The sequence below is a fragment of the Diceros bicornis genome, chromosome 28 (assembly GCF_020826845.1).
Source record: "Diceros bicornis minor isolate mBicDic1 chromosome 28, mDicBic1.mat.cur, whole genome shotgun sequence".
Taxonomy (NCBI): domain Eukaryota; kingdom Metazoa; phylum Chordata; class Mammalia; order Perissodactyla; family Rhinocerotidae; genus Diceros; species Diceros bicornis.
In genome coordinates, this window is record NC_080767.1 from 36,509,780 (window position 1) to 36,531,157 (window position 21,378).

A 21,378-nucleotide genomic window follows, 5' to 3' on the forward strand; every position below is an offset into this window, starting at 1 on the left:
CTCAGGGGTTGGTTCTGTTTGGGTTGGTCTTACTCTGCCTTGCAGAAGGCACGGGGATTTATGACTGTTCATGCGCACAAAAGCAGGAAGCACGAAGAAAGCTGTCTGGGAACTCTGGATGGGCCGTCTCGCCTGCCAGGCCTTCTTCTGGGGATGAGGCGGGGGCCAGCCATTATGCTGGGCATCCCACAGATGCTGGAAAGTGGAGGGCTGTGCACTGAGGCACAGACGCCAGCTCTCTTAACGCTCCCCGCCTGGATTATAAGCTCCCTGAGGGCAAGTCTGCTTTCAGCTGGTGCGTGTCCCTGTGTCTGAACAAAGGACGAGTGAGTACTCACGGTAGACAGACACGAGGTTGTACAGGGCCCAGGTGGCCCAGTGCTGGCTGACGGGGGAGATGCCCTGGGGAAGCAGGCGAAGAATTGGCTCAAACGACCTGTAGGAAGAGAAATCAAGGTCACTTCTGATGCTGGGGGTCGGGGGAGCGCATATTCTCCTGTTGGAGGTTTCCCTTCCCTGAAGGCCTATGGCAAACCGGGAGCAGGCCAGCAGCACGCAGGGGATGCGGGGGCATCTGCCCACTTCAGCCCACTTCAGCTCCACAACGGCTCTCCCTTGTGAGAGCAGGGAAGAGCGTGGACATGTAAGGGAGGCAGGAAGGACACAGACAACATGGTGCAGAAACTGGGGACCTTGGCAAGGAGGAGAGACCCAGCCTGGGGGGAGGGGGAGAAGGACCCCGGAAGCAGAAGAAAGTGTGACTGCACGTCGTATAACGGCTGTCCACAGGCATCTGGAGTCATGGTCCAGAAGCTGGAAACATCGATGTGCAAGCCCCTGGGCCAGCGAGTCCACTTCCTCTCTCCTCGGGACCAGCGGTAACCGGAGTGTTGGCAAAGCCACCAGCTTGAGCCCGTTCCTCCCAATAGGGGTTTTCAGGTCAGTGTCAGTCAGTACAAGATGGCCCACCAGCACACAGAGTGACCCAGTCATGAAATGATGAGGGTGACCCAAAGCTTGTGGCTGGAAATTCAGTCACAAGATAGTAAGACTTGATGCCAACTGGACTGAAAGTAAATCTGTGCACAGAAAAACTGCTGGAAGGGGGAGACACCAGAATGTTCCGGGGGTTCTCTCTCAGGGAACAAGGGAATGAATGGATTCTGTCTTGTTTCCTACTGTGTGGCTGTATTTTCTCCTTTTTTTCCACAAACGTGTAGCAAACGTTTGTAAACAGCAGGCTTGGGGTACGCACAGGTGTGATGTGCGTGGAACAGGCACCAAGCGGTAGAGCTGCGTCGTGTGCCTTTCTGCTCTGGGCTGTGTATGGACTGTTCCTCAACAAGCAAGACCTGACAGAGGACGAGCAGAAGGGCAAGAAGCTCTGACCAGACCTTGCTGGGGATGCGCGTCCTGTCCAGCACCGACCCCCTCCCCACTGCACACCTGTAATTGATGTTTCTCCGGGAGTTGATGTCCCAGCTCTGGATGGCGGCCCACATGCGCTCCTCCACCTCCTCCCGCTGCGGCTCACAGATGCCCCAGGCCTCAGGCCCATCGAACATGATGTGGGAGAGGACGCCACAGGCATTGTAGGAAACCTCGATCCCGTCGGCCTTGCTCTCCAGCAGGTTGCTGCCAAGAAGAGAGAAACATGGAGTCCTATTCCCCAAGTCCCTGTTTAGATACCTGCTGGACCCCAGCTTACAAACCAGATGCCAGATTTCTTTATCACTTGTTATCCATACCCAGATGACTTCTAAGAGGGATTTGAGGTTGCTTAAGATAAGAAATACTAGCTACCAGAGGGCTATTTATGGAGGGCTGAAAGAATAAGAAACCACGTTATAGAGGGAAGGCAACATTTATAACAGAAACCTAGGCTAAGAGCGGTTGCTGCAACTGAGCACAGACTAGAGCTCTGAGCAGCCTGGCAGTCAAGGCAAAAAGGGAAAGGAGAGAAGTACCAACCTGAAGACACTGATGAATTGGGAAGTCATAAGCTGAGGCCGCAGCTCCTTCACCTCTGCCACGTTCCCCAAGAGTCCCAGCATATTCCGATGCAGTTCCTGCTTCTCTGGGAATTCCTGGCAAAATGAAAGCCATTGGGGCCACATCAATTAGTATTTGATTAGTGCCTGGTACTGTTAACCTAGAAGCTTTATGAGCATCTGTCTGGCCATTCCAACTAGACAAGAAAGGGTGCAATATGCTGCCACCCTACCCTCTAGTACACCTAATACTAGAAGACAGCACTGGGTACACATTATAAGGGATTAAAATGGTGGGCCTCCTTGCCACAAAATCAAAGGCTGAGTGGGGATCTGATCTATAAAATTATGAATGGGACAAACCTGGTTCTATTCACCAAAGCTCAAAATATTAGTTTAAAGGAATCCTCTTAGAAACTGGAGCAAGAAAATAAAGGATAAATTTTAGGATGAACAGGCCATCCCGCTGGTCAGAATTGTGTCCTGCTGATATCCCAGTGGACCCCAGCCAGACTGTGGGCAGTCTGAGCAATCACTGCTGAGAAGGACGGGGCTGGGTTTTCCCTTGGAGGGAGGGCTCTAAGAGAGGGCCCAGCCAGGCCGTCTGGGTCAGGAAGGTCTCTGGAGCTGTTAGCAGCAAATCCTGGGTTGGCGGGCCTCGAGTTGGCCCCCGCTGCCCTTCCAGGGGAACCACGGGGCGAGGGGTTCCTGACGGCTTTGGCTGGTGCCTGTGTGGGTGGTCACGGAGGCTGCCGCGGCCGGAGAGAGGCTCTACCTTCAGGCAGTCCAGGAAGAGCTTCATGCCATTGAAGTTGAGGAACATCTTGCAGTTGTCGGGCGTCTCGTCCGTGATGTTCCACAGGGCGCTCCAGGAGAACTCCATCACCTGGTCACACTGAGGGAGGCAGGGCTCAGGGGCAGCACGGGCTTCCCTGGGTGGGCCCCGCACGCTCCTGGCCCGGGGTGAGGGGGCCCCTGACAAAATATGGACACCCCCCAGGGGCAAACCAGTCCCCTCTTGGGCTGGAGGAGGGGCAGAGTGGCTCTGTGAAGACTCGACTTACCGTCTTGTCCAGCAGCTTCTTCTGAATCAGCTTCAGCATGGTCTGCGGGCAGAGAGGAGGACTTGAGGGGCCAGGGCTCCAGAGCTACCATGGCCCCCGAGGAGCGAGATGGAGAGAGGAGAATCAGCAATTCCATTCCTGGCTACTACAGCCTGACAAGACCAAATCTGCCTGTCTACGTGGGAGGCTGAAGAAGCACAACCCATAGACTTGGTACTTGGCTTCGGGAGGCCTGGGTGCCTGTCCTGGCTCGACCCTGACTCCCTGTGTGGCTTTGGACATGGCCTCCCCTTCTGTGGGCTTTAGCCTCCCCAGAGATAAAACGAAAGGAGGAGACTGGATGCTCCTTCCTCATTCTCTCCTTCCTTTCTGCAGCAGACAGGTATTATCTCCCTACCGTGCACCAGGCCCTAAGCTAGGGAGTACTGGGGATGTAACCACGGAAGGGACAAGCATGGCGTCTTTCTCTGTGGAATTCATTAAAAGGCCGACATTAAACAGACAGTCTCTCAGATACTTATTTAATCCCAGGTGGGAAGACATAACAGGGGCATCTGGTCTGAGGAGGCAGGAGCAACTGGTACAGTGGGACCTAATGGGCAAATGGAGGCGCTGGGAGAGGCTGACAGTGTTCTAGCTGGAAGAAGTCTACAGGGGTTGTAAGCGACATTCACTGTTAGGAAATGCATCTTTTGGTCTAGGCTAAATCCTTCATGCAGCAGTGGCTATGGAAGAGGGAGGGAGGAAGGAAGGGAGGGGCAGCCCGCCCACACGCACCACAACAAAACCCATCTTGCCCACGGCCTCCTTGTGGTCATTGTCCACCTGACAGACCAGGGCGTTGCACAGGTGCACAGCAATGCGCTGGATGGACTCGTCCTGCCGTGTGGGGTTGAGGATGCTGAGCAGGAGCTCGTTGACCCGGCGGTACTGGAATTCCAGCTCTTCGGGGATGCTGAAGTTGCAGAGGGTCAGGCAGCAGTTCCGCTGGACCTGGGCCAGGACGGGAGACAAGCGGACAGAGTCAGGGTCAGACTCGGGAGCTGGACTTGAGGGGCTCTCTAGAGGTGTGAGATCACCCAGAGCTGTGGTGGTTCAGGAAGGCTTTCTGGCAGAGGAGACTACAGGGCTTTTTTTTTAACATTAAAAAAGCCCTGTGAAATATATTCATACAGAAGAGTGTGTAAAACACAAATGTATAGTTTTACAAATAACTATAAAGCAAATAAGCTTTTCAACAACCATGTGATCACCACCTAGGTCAAGAAATAGAATATTGCCAGCACCCAGAAGTGCCCACATGACCCTTCCTGATCATAAGCCCCTCTCTCCACTAGAGATAACCACCATCCCTGCTTTCCTCGTCAGAAGATTCTCTAGCATCTTGCTTCTTTTTGTTCAAACATAGGTTTGCAAGATCAACCACATTTTTATAACTAGCTGAAACGCATTCATTTTTCTTTGCAGTATAGTATTCCAATTTATGCATCTATTCCACTGCTGGTGGATGTTTGGGTGGATTGCAATGTTTGGCTACTTCAAACAATGTCTTGTACACGCATCCTGGTGTTCATGTGCTCGGGCTTGTCTAGGGCACACACGTGGGGGTGGAGCTTCTGGGTCACGAGGTGTGCATATCTTCAACTTTGCTGGGTAACACCAGACTGTTGTCCAAAGTGGCTCCCACCAGCAGTGTGGACAGCTCCAGTTGCTCCATATCCTCCATCGCTCTTTGCATTGTCTGCAGGATTTCTTTTGTGTGTGTGTGAGGAAGATCAGCCCTGAGCTACCATCCATGCCAATCCTCCTCTTTTTGCTGAGGAAGACTGGCCCTGAGCTAACATCCATGCCCATCTTCCTCCACTTTATGTGGGATGCCGCCACAGCCACAGCATGGCCTGATAAGCTGTGCGTTGGTGCACGCCCAGGATCCGAACCTGGGCCGCCAGCAGCGGAGTGCCGCACTTAACCGCTACGCCACAGGGCCGGCCCCAGGATTTTTTTTTTTCATGGTATTCTCAGCACATGCTCCACGTAGTTTAATTTCCTTCCATCCTTTCTCATTAGATATCGGAAGTTTACCATACTTTATTAGTTATGTAATTTAGAGGACAGCACCCTTGGTTAATTCTTTGCCTCTCGCCCCAATATACATATATTTTGTAACATGAGAAAAAAATTTATTTTAAATTATAAAAGCACTAACTGTGAAAAGTTCAAATAATACTATCTGAGCACAAAGTTAAAGTCCCCCACTTCATTCCCCAGAAGTAATCACTGTTAAAAGTTTGCTGCACATCTTTCCAGATTTTTCTACCATGCAAATACAAATATATATTTGGGGGAGAGGAGAGGCAAAAAAAGATATACATATTGGTCTAAAACTTCTCTTCACTTGTCAATATTCTGGACGTCTTTCCACATTAGGATGTATAGATGTACTGTGACAGTCCAGTGGGTGGATCATCCATTATTCTTCCAGGCCTCTATTGCTAAAACATTTTGGTTTCCTCTGATTTCTATTTAATCAGAAAGGGTGGATGTATGTATATTTTTTCCTCTAAGAACATTTCTAATTGTAGAACACCTAGGCCAAAAAATAGACGCAGTTACAGTTTTGGGCAGATTCTGCCATTTGCCCTCCAAAAACACTGCACAATTCACACCACACCAGTGGAAAGTGTGTGAGAGTCCTCTTCCCCCGACCTTTGTCAACCCTGGGTATCATCAATCTCCTGAGATGAAATGTGATATCTTATTTTAATTTCCATTTCTTTGATAGGGTTTATTAATTCGTTTGGGAGTCTTCAACTAGCATTTTTTTCATTAAAAAAAAAGACACCCTTTTATCTGATTATAAAATCAATCTCAATGTAGAAAAAACAGTTGCTCCCAAGTCTAGAGTTGGCAGGGGGTGGGAAAGTGGGCCTTTTTGTCTCTGCAGAGGCTGTGTCCCCACCACAGGCTTTCTGGAGGACACTTCGAGAATACACACCAAGTGCTTCAAAAATACACATACCCCCTGCCCCAGCAATTCTACTTTTAGACGTGTATTATCAGGATTATCAATTAAGCATAGTCAGCAAAGCCTTATTTGAAATAGCAAAGAATAGAAAAGCAACCTAAATGTTCAGCCATGGGGGCTGATTCAGCAACCACAGCTCGTGCATTCGGGGGGCTCCATCCTGCCCCCCCATGGGGATGGGGCTCTGAGCTCCAGCACAGAGTCGGCACCAGGGTGGCCTGTCTGGGGACGCTGACACCACGCTGACCCCTACAGTTATGAAACTGAATCATTAAAGCCAGCTCTCTGGGGGAGGAGAGCTGGGATTGCAAACAACTCTCACTTTCTAGTTAATACACTTTCGTATTACCTGAATTTGTTTTCTAAGCATTAGGCATTTTTTTGTAATCAGAACAGAAACATTATTTTTAAAATTTTGTGGTAAAAATGTTTGTTGATATGGGAGATGTTCACATTCCCACGACACTGCTGAAGTTAAAATCCACGTTACACACATAGTACCCAAAGAATGCTCCCATTTACTAAAATCCAGAACAACAAATATCCAATGTTAATGGTGGCAACTCTGGGTGGTAGGAATATGGATTTTTTTTTTTTTTTTGTGAGGAAGATCAGCCCTGAGCTAACATCCATGCTAATCCTCCTCTTGTTGCTGAGGAAGACCGGCTCTGAGCTAACATCTATTGCCAACCCTCCTCCTTTTTTTCCCCCAAAGCCTCAGTAGATAGTTGTATGTCGTAGTTGCACATCCTTCTAGTTGCTGTATGTGGGACGCAGCCTCAGCATGGCCGGAGAAGCGGTGCGTCGGTGCGCGCCCGGGATCCAAACCAGGACCGCCAGTAGTGGAGCGCGCACACTTAACTGCTAAGCCATGGGACCGGCCCGATTTTTTTCTTTATATTTGTAATTATAATTTTTCTTTTTTTTTTAATAATTTTATTTATTTATTTTTCCCCCAAAGCCCCAGTAGATACTTGTATGTCATAGTTGCACATCCTTCTAGTAGCTATATGTGAGACGTGGCCTCAGCATGGCCGGAGAAGCAGTGCGTCGGTGCGCGCCCAGGATCCGAACCCGGGCCGCCAGCAGCAGAGCGTGCACACTTAACCGCTAAGCCACGGGGCCGGCCCTATAATTTTTCTACAGTAAAAATCTTTATTACTTTTATAATAAAAGCAGCTATTGAAAAAAACACCCCCCAGCAGAGTGTTACTGGGCAGAAGGGCCGAGGAGTCAGCATGGGCAGAGGCCCAGAGGCAGGAGAACAGCGTCCCTGGGTGGAGAGCGTTAGTGGGCGAGGGACTGGTTGGTGGGACCGGGTGACGGGCCTGAATGCCGGGTCTCAGAGCCTGGGAGTGGTGCCATGGGAGAGAGGGGTTGGCAGGGGGGCAGAACAGAGCCAGGTGAGAAAGGGTGAGAGCAAGCCTGGCACCCTGAGGGACGTGTGACACACAGTGAGCAGGCAAAGGGGTGGCTGGGCCAGAGCATGCAGGGCCGTGGCGGGTGGGGGCTCACCGTCACCTCCTGGTAGGATTCCATGCCATTCAGCACCACCTGGATGACCTGCCGGCGCAGCTTCACGCTCTGCTCTGAGCGGTACTCGGAATTGGTCAGGTAGAAGAGGGCAGCACTGCCTGTCACTTGAATGTTCTTGTCATACTTGTGGCACTTGAGGGCCGTGATGACCAGCTGTGTGAAGACAGGGTACGGGCCCAGGTTGGTGAGTCCTGTTCAAGTTGTGCAGGGGCAGGCCTAGGGCTCTGCGAGGGCGCTTGGACAGGTGCTCTGGGGCGGGCTTACCCTGAGCCTGCTCTCTGAGGGCAGAAGTAGGGGTTGGGGAGCAGACACGAGGCAGGGCCACGGTTCTGGGACAAGGCCAGTGCTGGACCAAGTCAGGCCCCATGGGGCAGGGCTGGGGTTCGAGAGGTAGGACTGGTGTCCTGGGGATGAGGATGGGGTACAAAGGAGGGGCAGGGGCTCTGAGGACAAGGCTCAGCCACGTCCAGCACCCTCCAGGTGGGGAGGCACAGGAGCCCGAGGCCCCCTGGGGTAGGGCTGACCTTCAGGGCCCGCAGGAGCTGGTTGCAGCGCTCAATGCGTGCGATGTCAAAAAGCAGGTTGATGGCTCGGGAGGTGATCTCGGGCCTGTGCTCCGTGTAGGCCTCGATGGCGTTCAGCACCTGCTCCTCATTTTTGTCACCACTTACCTGGGGATGGAGCATGCTCAGAACAACCAGGAAGAGGCCAAGTGGTGGGCCCCTGAGGCTAGCTCTGTCTCCAGCCCTAGGGCAGACACCTTGGGGCCCCCAGCCCACCCTCCCCCCTCTCCCGGGGCTCCCAGTTCCACCCCTCTGCTCCCCGCTCTCACTTTGTAGGCCGGAATGTGCGTGAGGCGGCACAGGGAGGTCTCGAAGAGCCCAAGGAACTGCAGGGGCCTCTTCAGAGCCCGGAAAGGCATGATGCTGCTCTTGGAAGGCTCAATGCTGGGGGAAGAGGGGCTGGGGTCAGTGGCCTGGGGTCTGGGCTGCCCTGGGGTCAGCACAAAGGAGAGCCTCTCCCTGGGGTGGCGAAGGACTTACGTGGGGCCCTCTAGCCTCATCTTTTTTTTTTTTTCTTTTTAACGGTAGGGGACATGGACCCTACCTCTTGATGGAAGGGTGGAAAGGTCACACCGTAGAAGAACGTGCGGGGTAGGAGATGTGATTGCAGCCATCTTTGGAAAATACTATCTGCCATTCTAGTGAGGATGTGTCACTTTAGGTTCCACCAACCATCATGAAGGGACATGCCCATAAACCAAACTCCGCTTAAGGATGGTTGGGGATAAGGCACACGGCCAGTTACAGCCAGATTGGTGTGAAAAGATCTCTTCACCAACCAACCCAGGGACAATCTATCTCTGCAACACCTAACGAGAGGCAGACACTGCCGTTCTCATCTTATCACCGCCACACACTGTCTCTGGCCAGTCTGAGTGTGCTAATTTCCCAGTCACTCCTTGCACTTGTACCTTGCAGACTTGGCACATGCTGTTCCCTCTGCTAGAACCCTTCCTCTGGCAAACTTGGAATGAGCTTTCAGGACAGCCTGGATGCCAGTTGTGCTCCTTCCTCCTTCCTGATCCTCAGGGCACCCCAGAGCTCTGTGCTTCCCCTCCCACAGCCCAAATAATGACTTATCTGCCCCACCAGCTCATACAGCCTGGAGAGGGCAGGGCCTGGTTCGTTTTTCTCCAGCACCCAGCACAGCACTTGGCAGAAGGGCACTTTGTAAATGCTTGTTGAATGACACCCTGCCGGCAACCATGGTGGGCGGTCCCCACCTGGTCTGCCCTGCTTCCTCGTCCATCTTGGAGATGCTGCAGTTCTCCAGGATCATGTGGCCAGAGATGTCCAGGGACATCAGGTTCCCCAGCTTCTGCACGAAGAGGCTCAGCACCTTGCGAGTCAGCTTGAACTTGTAGTAGCTGGAGAGGCGGTCTCGGGAGATGTCCAGGTGTCTGGAGATTGGGGGAGCACAGGTCAGGAGCTGGACACAGGCTGGGGCTGCCTCGGGCACTCCTGCTCCTTCAGGCCACGGCGGGGGGGGCCCATCCCTGCCACAACTGCTGGAGGGCATCCGGGGAAATGCTGCTGGGACTCAGGTGCCCTGACCCAGCTGAAACACTGGGCATAGGGAGCGGGGCTGTCTCTTCATCCCCGCCTTCTGCCTGGCTGGGGGCTCAGGACCTTCCTGGGACTGACCACACCCACCTCCCCACCCCGCCCCAGCGAGCTCTGGGCCGGGCTCACCGCAGCTTGTGCAGCTGGACAATGACACGGATGTGCTCGTCCGACAGGTCCATGTTGTAGAGCACGAGGGACACCAGGCTGTCTTTCCACTGAGTTAGGAAGGCCGCGTCGCTTGTCTGAATGCCTGAGAGGTCCAAGGCGGCCAGCGAGTTGAGCGGCCGCAGCAGGGACTCCACGGGGACCCCGTCGATCATGCGGCCCAAGTTGAGGCAGCGGAGGCGGCTAAAGCCCTCGAAGGTGAAGTCTTTGACCAGCACCTGGCAGGTGGGGTTGACGAGGCACTCGTCCTCACAGCCCCCCGGGTTCTCCTCCTCGTAGAAAATGTTTGCACAGCCGAAGAGGCTCAGGGACACCAGGGTGTGGCTGAAGCTCCGTAGCGTCTGCAGGCTCTTCGCGGACAGCTTCTCGCAGTTGGTCAGGTACAGCTCCACCAGGTCCTGGGAGCAGGCACGGTTCCATCAACCCCAGCGGCCACGCCCTGCCCCAGGCCTGGCCCTAGGCTACAGGCGGGCCTGGGGAGGGGTGTGCACAACGGGGGGGGGGGGGGGGGGTGGAGCACTGGAGGCAACTTGGGATTCTCGTGCTGGAGGTGAGCGGCCCTCCCCACAGCCATCCCTGGTGCCTGGCAACGCAGGTCTTACCTGCTTGCGAATGGCTTCCAGGTCCTGGTCCTGCACCAGGTCCTCGCGGAGGTGGATACGGGTGAGGCGGGTGCTGCGGGGGTCCGAGAAGAGGCTGAAGAAGCTCTCGTGCGGCTCAAAGTTGCAGGCGGCGTTGACCAGCTCCACGTACCTGGGTGGGAAGAAAGCCTGGCTCAGGGGAGGGGCACAGGGAATCTCCTCCTCCCTTCAAAGCCCAGCATAAGCCTTGCCCTCCCTGAAGCCTTCTCTGATCACCCCGGCAGCAACCTCCGTCTCCTCCGTCTCCTCTTCCTCCTCCTCACACTACCTGGTTGGACCCTAACCACCCAACAGGTGAGATTAACGGCAGCCCTGGGAACCAGGACTCCAAAGGTAGCCCTCCTGCTGATGAAGCTCCTCTTATCAACAGCAAATCACAAGCCCCCCAAAGAACTGTGGACACACCTCCAACAAACACACTCGTCTGCACGCCTCGTCTTCTTCAAGCCAGCTTCTGCTTCCTTGATCAGCCCCTCCCAGGACCCTTTCCAACAGGAAGATTAAGCCAAGGGATTTGGAGCTCCCAGCTGGGTACAGGGCAAGCACTCAATAAACCCCTGTTGAGATACCCGCTCAGGTGAGAACCCTGGACTGGTGGAAAAGGCCTTGGAGCCAAACACTCTGGAATCTAAATCCTGGCATGGCTGTTCACCACCTGGCAACTTCATACATGTAACTAAACTTCCCCGGACCTCAGTTTCTTCATCTGTAAAATGGATATAACTCTGGTCTGCAAAGTGTCCAGCCTAGTGCCTGACCCACACTAGATGCTCAGAACATTATTATAAGTTGGGCTCTGTCCTCAGGGTACATACAGGTTCCCACTTTTACTTGCAACTGTCTGGTCTAACAATTCCCCTTCTGGGCATCTAGACTGAACTCCCAGCTGTCAGTGAACGCATCTCATACTTCTAGGAGCCCCTATTAGTGGGGAGTGCCTTGGAGGGACTGCATGAAGATTTTATGAATGATTAGATCCCTGGTTATGGATCCATTATTTAGGCACTGGTGCACAGACCTCTATGTGCCCATGTTCACACACAGACACGTGTTCATAGGCACAGGCATGCATGCACACACACAGAGGAAAGCACATAACTCCTTCACGTATATGCAGGTTTCCATACTCTCTTATAAGTGTAATGCACACCTGCGGTTTCACACTCAAACACTCTCTGTGATGCAGAAGCCCAAGTGTGTACAAACACCCATTCCTCCACGGGCACACCCCTCCACACATATACTAACACACACACATATACCTTTACAGTTACGGATACACCAGTAGTGTCCTGCACCCAAGGACATCCATGTGCATGCACACCCTCTCACACATACATATCCACAGCCACACCCCTGTGGCGCACATATGATGGTCCCAATCTCTCCACACACTCTCATCTAAGACTTGCACCCCTGCCCCAGCCCCAGGCCTGCTCACTCATTGACGAGCCGGTCACAGATCTCGCTGGGCAGGAAGATGTCTGGATGTAGCCGCAGAGTCTCCTTGTCCAGCAGGTAGCCCAAGGTGCCATCCAGGTTGCGCAGGCAGAAGTCGGTGCACAGGGCCATCAGGGACTCGGGAGTGTCGGACGCCATGCTGGGGGCAGGCAGGTGGGCCACTCCAGGACAGGGGCCCCCAGGGGCAATGGTGACTCTCCAATACTCACAGGGTCATTGGCAGAGCCACAGCCTGGGGAACGGGAAAGAAGCTAAGTGAGCCACACATAAGGGCCAGAACCACCAGCTGCCCTATGTCCACTCTCTGAGTAGGGAAACTGAGGCCCCGGATGTCACACTCAAATGAGCAGCTTGGCAGGGCCAGGCCCCAGGACTCCTGACTCCTTCCCTGCCCCTCTCCTGTGCCACCATCTGTGCGTGATTTAACCTGCAAACAGCAGGGGGCCTCGTCCAAGCATTTCTGTGCCTTCACAATGTCTGTGGGCAGACGTGTGCTGGGGACCCAGTGCTTGGGTGGGGTGGGGACAATAATGGCTTTCATTAACAGCTACATTGGGGTGTCCCTTGCTGCCTAACCTAGCCTGTATAGAGCTGTCACTGTTTGAACAGTTAGTATGTGCCAGGGCTTTATGGAGATGTTATAACCAAATCTCACTATAAAAGATTCAGAACGAAGGCTCTTCCCAAGAGAAATTAAAATATACGTCTACATAAAAAGTTGTACATCAATGTTCATAGTGGTATTATTCATAAGAGCCAAAAAGTGGAAACAACACAAATGTCCACCAACTGATGAATAGATAAACAAAAATGGTCTATCCACACAGTGGAATATTATTCAGCCATGAAAGGAGTGAAGTACTGATCCATACTACAACACTGGACCTTGAAAACACGGTGCTAAGTGAAAGAAACCAGTCATGACAGGCCACATATTGTATGATTTAATTTACATGAAATGTCTAGCCAGAAGAGGCAACCCTATAGAAGGAGAAGTAAATTGGTGGTTGCCTAGGACTGGGAGGTTGGGGGGAATTGGGGAGTGACTGTTAATGGGTATGGGGTTTCTTTTTAGGGTGATGAAAATGTTCTAAAGTTGATTGTGGTGATGGTTGCACAACTGTGAATATACTAAAAACCAATGAACTATCTACTTTAAATGGGTGAACTGTATGGTACAGAAATTATAGCTTAACAGGGGCCAGCCCCGTGGCATAGCGGTTAAGTGTGCGCGCTCTGCTGCTGGCAGCCAGGGTTCGGATCCCGGGTGCGCACCGATGCACCGCTTGTCAAGCCATGCTGTGGCGGCGTCCCACATAAAGTGGAGGAAGATGGGCACGGATGTTAGCTCAGAGCCGGTCTTCTTCAGCAAAAAGAGGAGGATTGGCATGGATGTTAGCTCAGGGCTGATCTTCCTCACACGCAAAAAAATTATAGCTCAATAAAACTGTTATCAAAAAAGTGAAGTCTCGGGTTGGCCCCGTGGCTGAGTGGTTAAAAGTTCCACTTGCTCCGCTTCAGAGGCCTAGGTTTGTAGGTTTGGATCCTGGGTGTGGACCTACTCCACTCATCAGCCACGCTGTGGAGGCATCCCACATACACAATAGAGGAAGACTGGCCCTGGGCTTGTCTTCCTCAAGCAAAACAGGAGGAAGATTGGCAAAGGATGTTAGCTAAGGGCTAATCTTCCTCACACACACACACACACACACACACACACACACACACACACACAAAGGTGAAGTCTCCTACTATCTTCATGACCTTGAGGGAGATAAAAATTTCTTAAATAGGACTCTTAAGGGAAAAAAAAGATAAACTGATTTGCATTGAAGTGAAGAAACTTCTGTTCAGACATGCATAAAAATTAATTTGAGATGGACCACAGACCTATATGTGGAAGGTAAAACAATAAGGTTTCTAGAAGAAAACAGGAGTATAATACCTTCACGACTTTAGAGTATGCAATAATTCCTTCAATAGGTCACAAAAAAATTCAAACCATAAAGAGAAACTGATAAATTGGACTGCCTCAAAATTTAAGACTCTTTTCATCAAAAAATATCATTAGGAAAGAGAAAGGGCAAGCCACAGACTAGGAGAGGGTATTTCCAAGCATATATCCAACAAAGGACTCGTATTCAGAATATATAAACGACTTCTACAAATCAGTGTTTTAAAAAAGGACATACCATCCAATTAAAAAATGGGCAGAAGACTTGAGTAGGCATTTCATAAAGGAGATGGAAACGGGCAATAAACTGTGGAAAAGGCTCAGCTTCGTCAGCACCAGTGGAACCACAATGAGATACCATTTCCCACCCACGAGAGTAGCTCAGTTGAAAATAACAACACCACAGGCAACCTCAAGCCTGTGTGAGAGTGAAGGTATGGAACAACTGGATGTCACTCACACTGCTGGTGGGAGTGTAAATTGGTGTGAACTGGGAGTGTAACTGGAACATTGTGTGACACTCTCTACTAAAGCTGAACACACACATGTTCAACACTCAGCAATTCCACTCCTAGGTACACCCAACAGAGATGCACACGTAAATGTTCACCAGAAGACACAGACCAGAATGTTCACAGCAGCACTATTCATAATAGCCCAGAACAGAAAAGAACCTGACTGTCCACTGACAGTAGAATGAATAATTACGGTATTCTCTCCAAGGAAATACTACACGGCAGTGAGAACCTTCTGCACAAACCACTGATGACACAATAGCTCGGATGACCCCTGACGCTGACATTCACAATGTTTAGTGAAAGAAGCCAGAGACAAGAAAGTATGTATTCATATACCATAGGAATCCATTTGTGTTTTACTCCATTAAGTTAAAAAACAGGAACACCCAATCTGTGGTGGTAGAAGTCAGGACTGTGGTTACTTTGGGGGTTTGGCGGGGTGCTGAGAAGCTTCTAGTCCTTATCTGAGTGCTGGACATACAGGTGTGTTCGCTTTGTGACAATTCAGGGAGCTGTTTATCATGATGTGTGCACTTTTTTTGTGTGTGTGTGTGAGGAAGATCAGCCCTGAGCTAACATCCATGCAATTTCTCCTCTTTTTTTTGCAGAGGAAGACCAGCTCTGCACTAACATCTATTGCCAATCCTCTTCCTTTTTTTCCCCCAAAGCCCCAGTAGATAGTTGTATGTCATAGTTGCACATCCTTCTAGTTGCTGTATGTGGGACGCGGCCTCAGCATGGCCGGAGAAGCGGTGCATCGGTGCGCGCCCGGGATCCGAACTCGGGCCGCCAGTAGTGGAGCGCGTGCACTTAACCGCTAAGACACGGGGCCGGCCCGATGTGTGCACTTTTAAAAATGTATATTATACAGGGCTGGCCCGGTGGCATAGTGGTTAAGTTCGCACACTCCGCTTCGGCAGCCTGGGGTTCACAGGTTCAGATCCCAGGCGTGGACCTACGCACCACTTATCAAGCCATGCTGTGGCAGGCGTCCCATATAAAGTAGAGGAAGATGGGCACGGATGTTAGCCCAGGGCCAATCTTCCTCAGCAAAAAGAGGAAGATTGGCAACAGATGTTAGCTCAGGGCTAATCTTCCTCATACACACGCACAAAAATGTATATTATAAATCAATAAAAAGTTAAGAAAATGGCCTGGACCCCAAAGAGGCCCATGTTCAGAAGGGATTCGGGGTTCAGTTAAGTGACGAGCATCCTCAGCTATGGTAAGTGGTTATCAGAGAATGACACCACAACTTTCACATTCAAATTGAGTGAACAAGATAGAAAACAATCAACCATCTACAGAACCGAGAACAGTCAGGAATGAACTGCAAACCAGTTTCCTACCAGAGTCTACAGCAGAAAGGGGGGAAACAGGCAAAACGAATCTCTGGTGTTAGAAGGCAAGGCAGGGGCCGGCCCTGTGGCTTAGCAGTTAAGTGCGCGTGCTCTGCTACTGGCGGCTGGGGGTTCGGATCCCGGGCGCGCACCGAGGCACCACTTCTCCCGCCATGCTAAGGCCACGTCCCACATACAGCAACTAGAAGGATGTGCAGCTATGACATACAACTATCTACTGGGGCTTTGGGGGAAAAAAATAAATAAATAAATAAATAAAAAGAAGGCAGGGCAGTGACTACCTCTGCCGAAGGCAGTGATTAGAGAGTGGCAGGGGGCCTCTGGCAGTGCTGGGACAGGTGTGGTCACCTGTGGACAGTCATCAAACTGTCCACGCACGCTCTGGGGGCCTTTCTCTATTTATGTTATACTTCAGTAAAGTTTTTTTTTTTTAAGTACAGGCTCTGTGGTCAGACTGATCTGTGTTTCAACTCGGTCCCACAATTCATGGGTAAAATACTTAACCTTTCTGGACCTCAGTTTCCTCATCTGGAAAATGGGGATAATAATCCAATAATAATTGGAGTAAATGAGATGTCGGGAAAATGCTTAGTCTCAGGCTTGATATGACCAAGTCCACAACAAATGGGGGTTATGATCCCATTCTAGAGATGAGGAAACTCAAGCTCAGAGAGAGAGGCCATTCTGTCCAAACCAGAACTTGAACCTGGTCCCCTGGACTCCATCACATCATCTCTTGGAGGGTTCTGAAGGGGTTTAGGGCCCAGCATTTCCCCTGGCTTCTTGGAGCCTCCACACCCAAATCTGAGCCTTCCCGGCTGCTTGGGAAATCCAGCGGGCGGCCACAGAGCGCCGTGCCCTGTGGAATCGCCAGTTCTAGTCCTGGCGCCACAACTTACTGGTGGCCGCGCCCTCAGAGCTCTGGAGTCAGGCTGACCAGCTTCGAGTCTCAGCCCCGCTGCTGGGGGCAGGTGAACTGCGGCAAGTGTCTGCACCTCTCTGCGCCGAGGTTCTTCTCTAAAACAGCGAGTGCTGTGTGAAGATCACATGCAATGACACAGAAAGGGCTTAGCGTGGTGCCTGGCAAGGAGTAACCGCTCAAAAAAAGCAGCCATCATCATCATCATCATCATCATCACTATCATCCCCTTCTCCTCCCTCACCTGCCCTGGTCCCCAAACAGAGCTGGGTCTGTTCCTACCCAGCTCCAGGCCCGGGTCTCCCACCACGAGGCCCATTGTGACAGCTGCCCCACTGGCTACGCGACACCGTTGAGGGAAAGCACAGTAAACAGGCTGCCAGGGCCCTGGGCATGGCCTTCCTTTGCCTTCACCCACTGTCAGATCTTCAAGAGCCCAGCAGCCCCTCTTGGCTGGGAAGCCGGAGCCAGAGGGAGCACCGCCGGCAAGGAGACGCACCCCGCTGGAAACCGGTAAGTCCGATCTCAAGGCCTCCGGAATTAGATCCAGCTTTCTGGCCTGCTCGGTGCCCAGTGACCCCAACCCCAGCCGGCCGGGCCTCCTTTGTTGTACTGGCAATAGGCCAGAAACACAGGTCACCTTCAGACCTTTGCTCAGTCTGTTTTCTTTCAACTGAGACCATCCAAATCTAACTAATTATTCCACTTTCTACTCGAAATACTGCTCCCGCCCCCAAAATACATTCATGTCCCTCCTCCGGGAAGCATTCCCCAACCATTCCAGCCCACACCACCTTTGAACTCTCCTCTTTACTTAGCTGATGCCTACGCACCCTCAGGCCTCACTGTCAATGTCACTTCCTCTGGGAAGCCTTCCCCGACCTACCACGGCGCGCCTGCCGTGTGCCCCACAGGCCCTAGCACGACAACTAACACTTTGTACCAGTGCTGGTTTACTGGTCCAGCTTCCTGGCCAGGCGGCCAGCTCCATGAGGGCAGGCACCAGGCTGTCTTGTCTGGTATCGCATCCCTGGGCTCAGCCCAGGCCGTGTATTTACTCGCTCAGTAACTGTTTCTTGAGCACAGTGGGTCCAATGGTGAGCGAAACCAGACAAGGTCTTTGTCCTCGTGGAGCTCACTGGCTCTGGAGGGAGACAGACATGCGCCTAAGAAGCACATGAGCCCACACCACATAACCGGGAGCAGTGTTCTGAAGGGGAGGGAGGTACCTGGGGCTGTGGGTGTCTACGCCAGGGACCTGCCCTGGACTGGGGAGCAGGGCAGGCTTCCTTGGAAGTGACATTTCGCTGTGGCTCAAAAGATGAGTCATAGTTCACTCTGGTGGTGGGGAGAGAAGGGAAAGGCGTTCCAGGAAGAAGGAAGAGATGTGCACAGGCTGAAAGGACAGAGGGTGCGGGGCGTTGGCACCACGGGCCCAACTCCACCAGCGTTTGCTAAACAAAGGAAGGGCTGAACACCTATGTGGGCCTGACACATTGTAGGCTTTCAACATACGCCTGTGGAAGGGACGGGAGGGACTCGCAGGCTGTGCCACGCGTGGAACCCGGGAGGCAAGGCATGCCCGCTGTGCCCAGGACAGTGCCAGGCACCCAGTGGCTGCAGAGGAACCCTCACCACTCTGAATGAGACAGGCCCCAGGGGCTTTGCCTCTTCTGCAGGTCGAGCCCAGTCACCAGGGCACCGCTCTGCCCTAACCCTGCTCTCCAGGTGGAAGAAACACCACCTTGTCAGCCATCAAAGTCACCAAAAGCCCCCAAAAGACAAACCAGGCAGATGGCACCATCTGCTAACCACCCACTGGTAGTGCCGACCCTGCGGCTTGGGGTTGGGTGAGCTGGAGGAGGAAAGAGCTGTCCTCATCTTGGCAGCAAGGCTGAGAGGCCTGGGGGGCAGGAGCGCCCTGCCACTTGTGCCCCATCCAGCTGCAGGCCTGGCGCCCACTGGAGGCAGCCATCTCCACCCACCCCACTCCCACCCCGTAGGGCTCCTCGTTCTCGAGGCCGGCACTGGCCATCTTGGATTCGGGCACGTGGGACGGAGGAGCTCTGAGGATGACAGGGCACCACACGCTGAGAAGAACCCTGTGTCTCTCTCCATCCCTTCTCTTGCAGGTTCTTTAAAACTGGATCCCTTAGGAGCTTATGACATCTGGGGGAGAGGAGGAGGCGGAGCAGTGGAGAGAGAAGAGACAGAGAGCAACAATGGCAGCCACAGCAGCCTTCAGGGTAGTTGCTTCCAGACGTGACGCTGAGCTCCTTACGGGCTTCACTTTACACAGTTCCTTATTCAACCAACAAACGACAGGCCCCAGGACCCTGGACTTGTAGTTAATTCATCATTTGTTTAACAATTTCTCTAACGACCCCTCCCCTAGCCTGGGAGCTCTAGGCGGACAGGAACCCTTTCCACTCACACACTCCTGCATCCTCGGTGCCCCGCCTGTGCTAGGCACATAACAGAATAAAGGTTTGCTCTGCCCGTGTCACCTCACTATAGCACCACGAGGTAGAGACTGTTACCCTGTTTTTTGATGAAGACACTGAGGCTTGCCTGAAATCACATAACTAACAAGAGTGGGACGCGATCCTAAACCAAACCCATCATTCTCACCAAACCATTTGGTCTTCCGTCCATCCAATGGAGGGGAAAGAGAAACTGAGGTCCAGAGGAAGAGCATAGGACCCGCCGGCGTCCTGACACCCCGCTGACAGAGAGGCTGGAGGAGTCAGAAGCTCTGAGCCTTGGAGTAGCGCCCACCCTGTGAAATATTAACCCAGGAGCTGGGGGGAAAACCCAAACAAATGCCCTATTTACAGAGGCTGGAAGCTTTCCAGGAGGGAGTGGATCACAGGCCAGACATTGGGGGTGGGAGCTGCTGTGAGGGGAGTCAGGGCAAGAGCCAGGGGTTTCCAGGGGGCAGCGGTGCAGGTGAGGATCAGAGGGCATCCCAGGGGGTCGCCGGCCTGCAGAGACTAATCTGCAGGGTGGGTGACGTTAGGAAGACGTTGAAATGGGATGAGGGAGGACCATGCATAACCACTCACTGGTGCCACCTGGAGGCAGAGGAGCCTTGGGGCTACCTAGGTTCTACGGTTGGAATTAAACTTAACGATCACACCTATTCTGAGCACCATATTCCAAGAACTCTGCTAAGTACTCAGTATGCGTTAACCCATTTAATTCTCTCAACCACCACCCAAGGAAGGTGTTATTATAACCTACCACTTATAGATGAGGCAGCTGAGGCTCTGAGTGGTGAAGTAATTTGCCATGGACTAGGTACATACACATGGGTCTATACGCACACACTGACATGTACTCATTAATGCAAGACCCAGAATTTTGAGCTTTCCATGCATGTTCTCATTGAAGCCACAAATAACCTATGAGGGACATATTCTTTTGTTTTCCAGATGAAGAAATTATGGTTCAAAGATGTGTAACGACTTGCCCAAGGTCCTTTAGTAAGTGCCTGGCTCTCTTTACCCCTATGCTCTGGGCAGGAACTGTTTCTCCAAGCCTCAGCTCCTGCTTCTGTGCATGAACCCTCTCTGCCTCCTCACAACTCTGAGTGTCCTTGGGCACTGAGCACAGATGACTGGGTATCACTGGGAACCATCTTATGGCCATATATCATTTTTTGGCCACAGGACTAGAGGGTTCCCGAGGCAGAGAACGCGTGTGATCCATGGGGTCTCCATGCCACAGTGAGTGCGAGACTGGTTGGTTGTGGGAGAAGGAGCCTTAGCTCCACGAGGTCCTCAGGCAATATTTACCAGCCTCAACATTCACCAGGGTCCTTACCTGTCAATGTTTGTCAACAGCACCTACCTCAGGGGGTCACTGAGGAGATGCCATGAAATAATGGCAAGAAGGTGGTAACCAACAATCATGGAGTGATTTCCTAAGAATAATGCTTGGAGAGGCCCTTCGGCTCATTTCTAAAGCTGGAAAATCAGCTGCAGCGATTGAACCAGATACAGGATGTTGGTCCCAAAACAGATGACCCAACCAGGGTCTCTGAACTCGCATTTCAGGAGGCAAGAACCGCTGAGGTACTGAAGCCCTCTGCCCAAAACATGTCTACGCTAACGACGACAAGAGCCATTCTTTACCTCTGCAGAGAGCTAGGGTGCACCAAATTCCCTCACAACCTGTGTCTCATGTCAGCCTCCCAAAAGCCTTCAGAGTTAGTGTGCAGATAGGAAAACTGAGGCCCAGACAGGAGATGGGACTTGCCCAAGTTCACACAGTGAGCCAGCAGCTGAGCCAGCGCTTGAACCCAGGGCCCCACCGGCTAGTTCAAGGTTCTGTCCACAACAGCCTGCTCTAACATGATGGCTCTCAGCATGCTGGCTCTCAGCATCTACTTAGATGCTGAGACTCTGACTTTTCAGAGTCAGATGCTCCGACTTTATTTTCAAATCCTCTGGCCCTGTTGCCCTGCTCAGCTTATGACCCAGGCCTGATGACACAGTCCAGGCTTGGAGGGTGAGGAGGGAGATCAGCCATTGTTGAACTCCCTATAAGGTAGGCTGCAAAATCTCAGCCTCTGCTGGGCACTTCTAGGATCAACAATCTCCATCAGCAGAT

At 52.3% G+C, this 21,378-nt stretch overlaps 2 protein-coding genes across 4 annotated transcripts in view; both read right to left on the reverse strand.

The window, feature by feature from the left end:
* Positions 1-13,615, reverse strand: part of DYNC2I2 (dynein 2 intermediate chain 2) — an 88,885-nt gene extending 75,270 nt beyond the window's left edge. The window contains exon 1 of the mRNA XM_058524210.1: positions 13,571-13,615. The gene's annotated coding sequence lies outside the window, so the exon portion shown is untranslated. The remainder of the gene's footprint in view (positions 1-13,570) is intronic.
* Positions 1-21,378, reverse strand: part of ZER1 (zyg-11 related cell cycle regulator) — a 29,040-nt gene that overhangs the window by 5,454 nt on the left and 2,208 nt on the right. For 2 of the 3 annotated variants that reach the window (XM_058524204.1, XM_058524206.1), the window contains exons 2-14: positions 11,993-12,244; positions 10,513-10,663; positions 9,872-10,308; positions 9,403-9,579; positions 8,449-8,563; positions 8,141-8,287; positions 7,596-7,769; positions 3,833-4,048; positions 3,056-3,097; positions 2,767-2,886; positions 1,972-2,087; positions 1,447-1,635; positions 339-436 (exon numbers count right to left, since the gene is read on the reverse strand). In XM_058524204.1, coding sequence (XP_058380187.1) covers positions 339-436; positions 1,447-1,635; positions 1,972-2,087; positions 2,767-2,886; positions 3,056-3,097; positions 3,833-4,048; positions 7,596-7,769; positions 8,141-8,287; positions 8,449-8,563; positions 9,403-9,579; positions 9,872-10,308; positions 10,513-10,663; positions 11,993-12,150 — 2,140 coding nt within the window. In that variant the 5' untranslated portion in view covers positions 12,151-12,244. The remainder of the gene's footprint in view (positions 1-338; positions 437-1,446; positions 1,636-1,971; positions 2,088-2,766; positions 2,887-3,055; positions 3,098-3,832; positions 4,049-7,595; positions 7,770-8,140; positions 8,288-8,448; positions 8,564-9,402; positions 9,580-9,871; positions 10,309-10,512; positions 10,664-11,992; positions 12,245-21,378) is intronic. The other variant, XM_058524205.1, reaches the window with a different exon arrangement.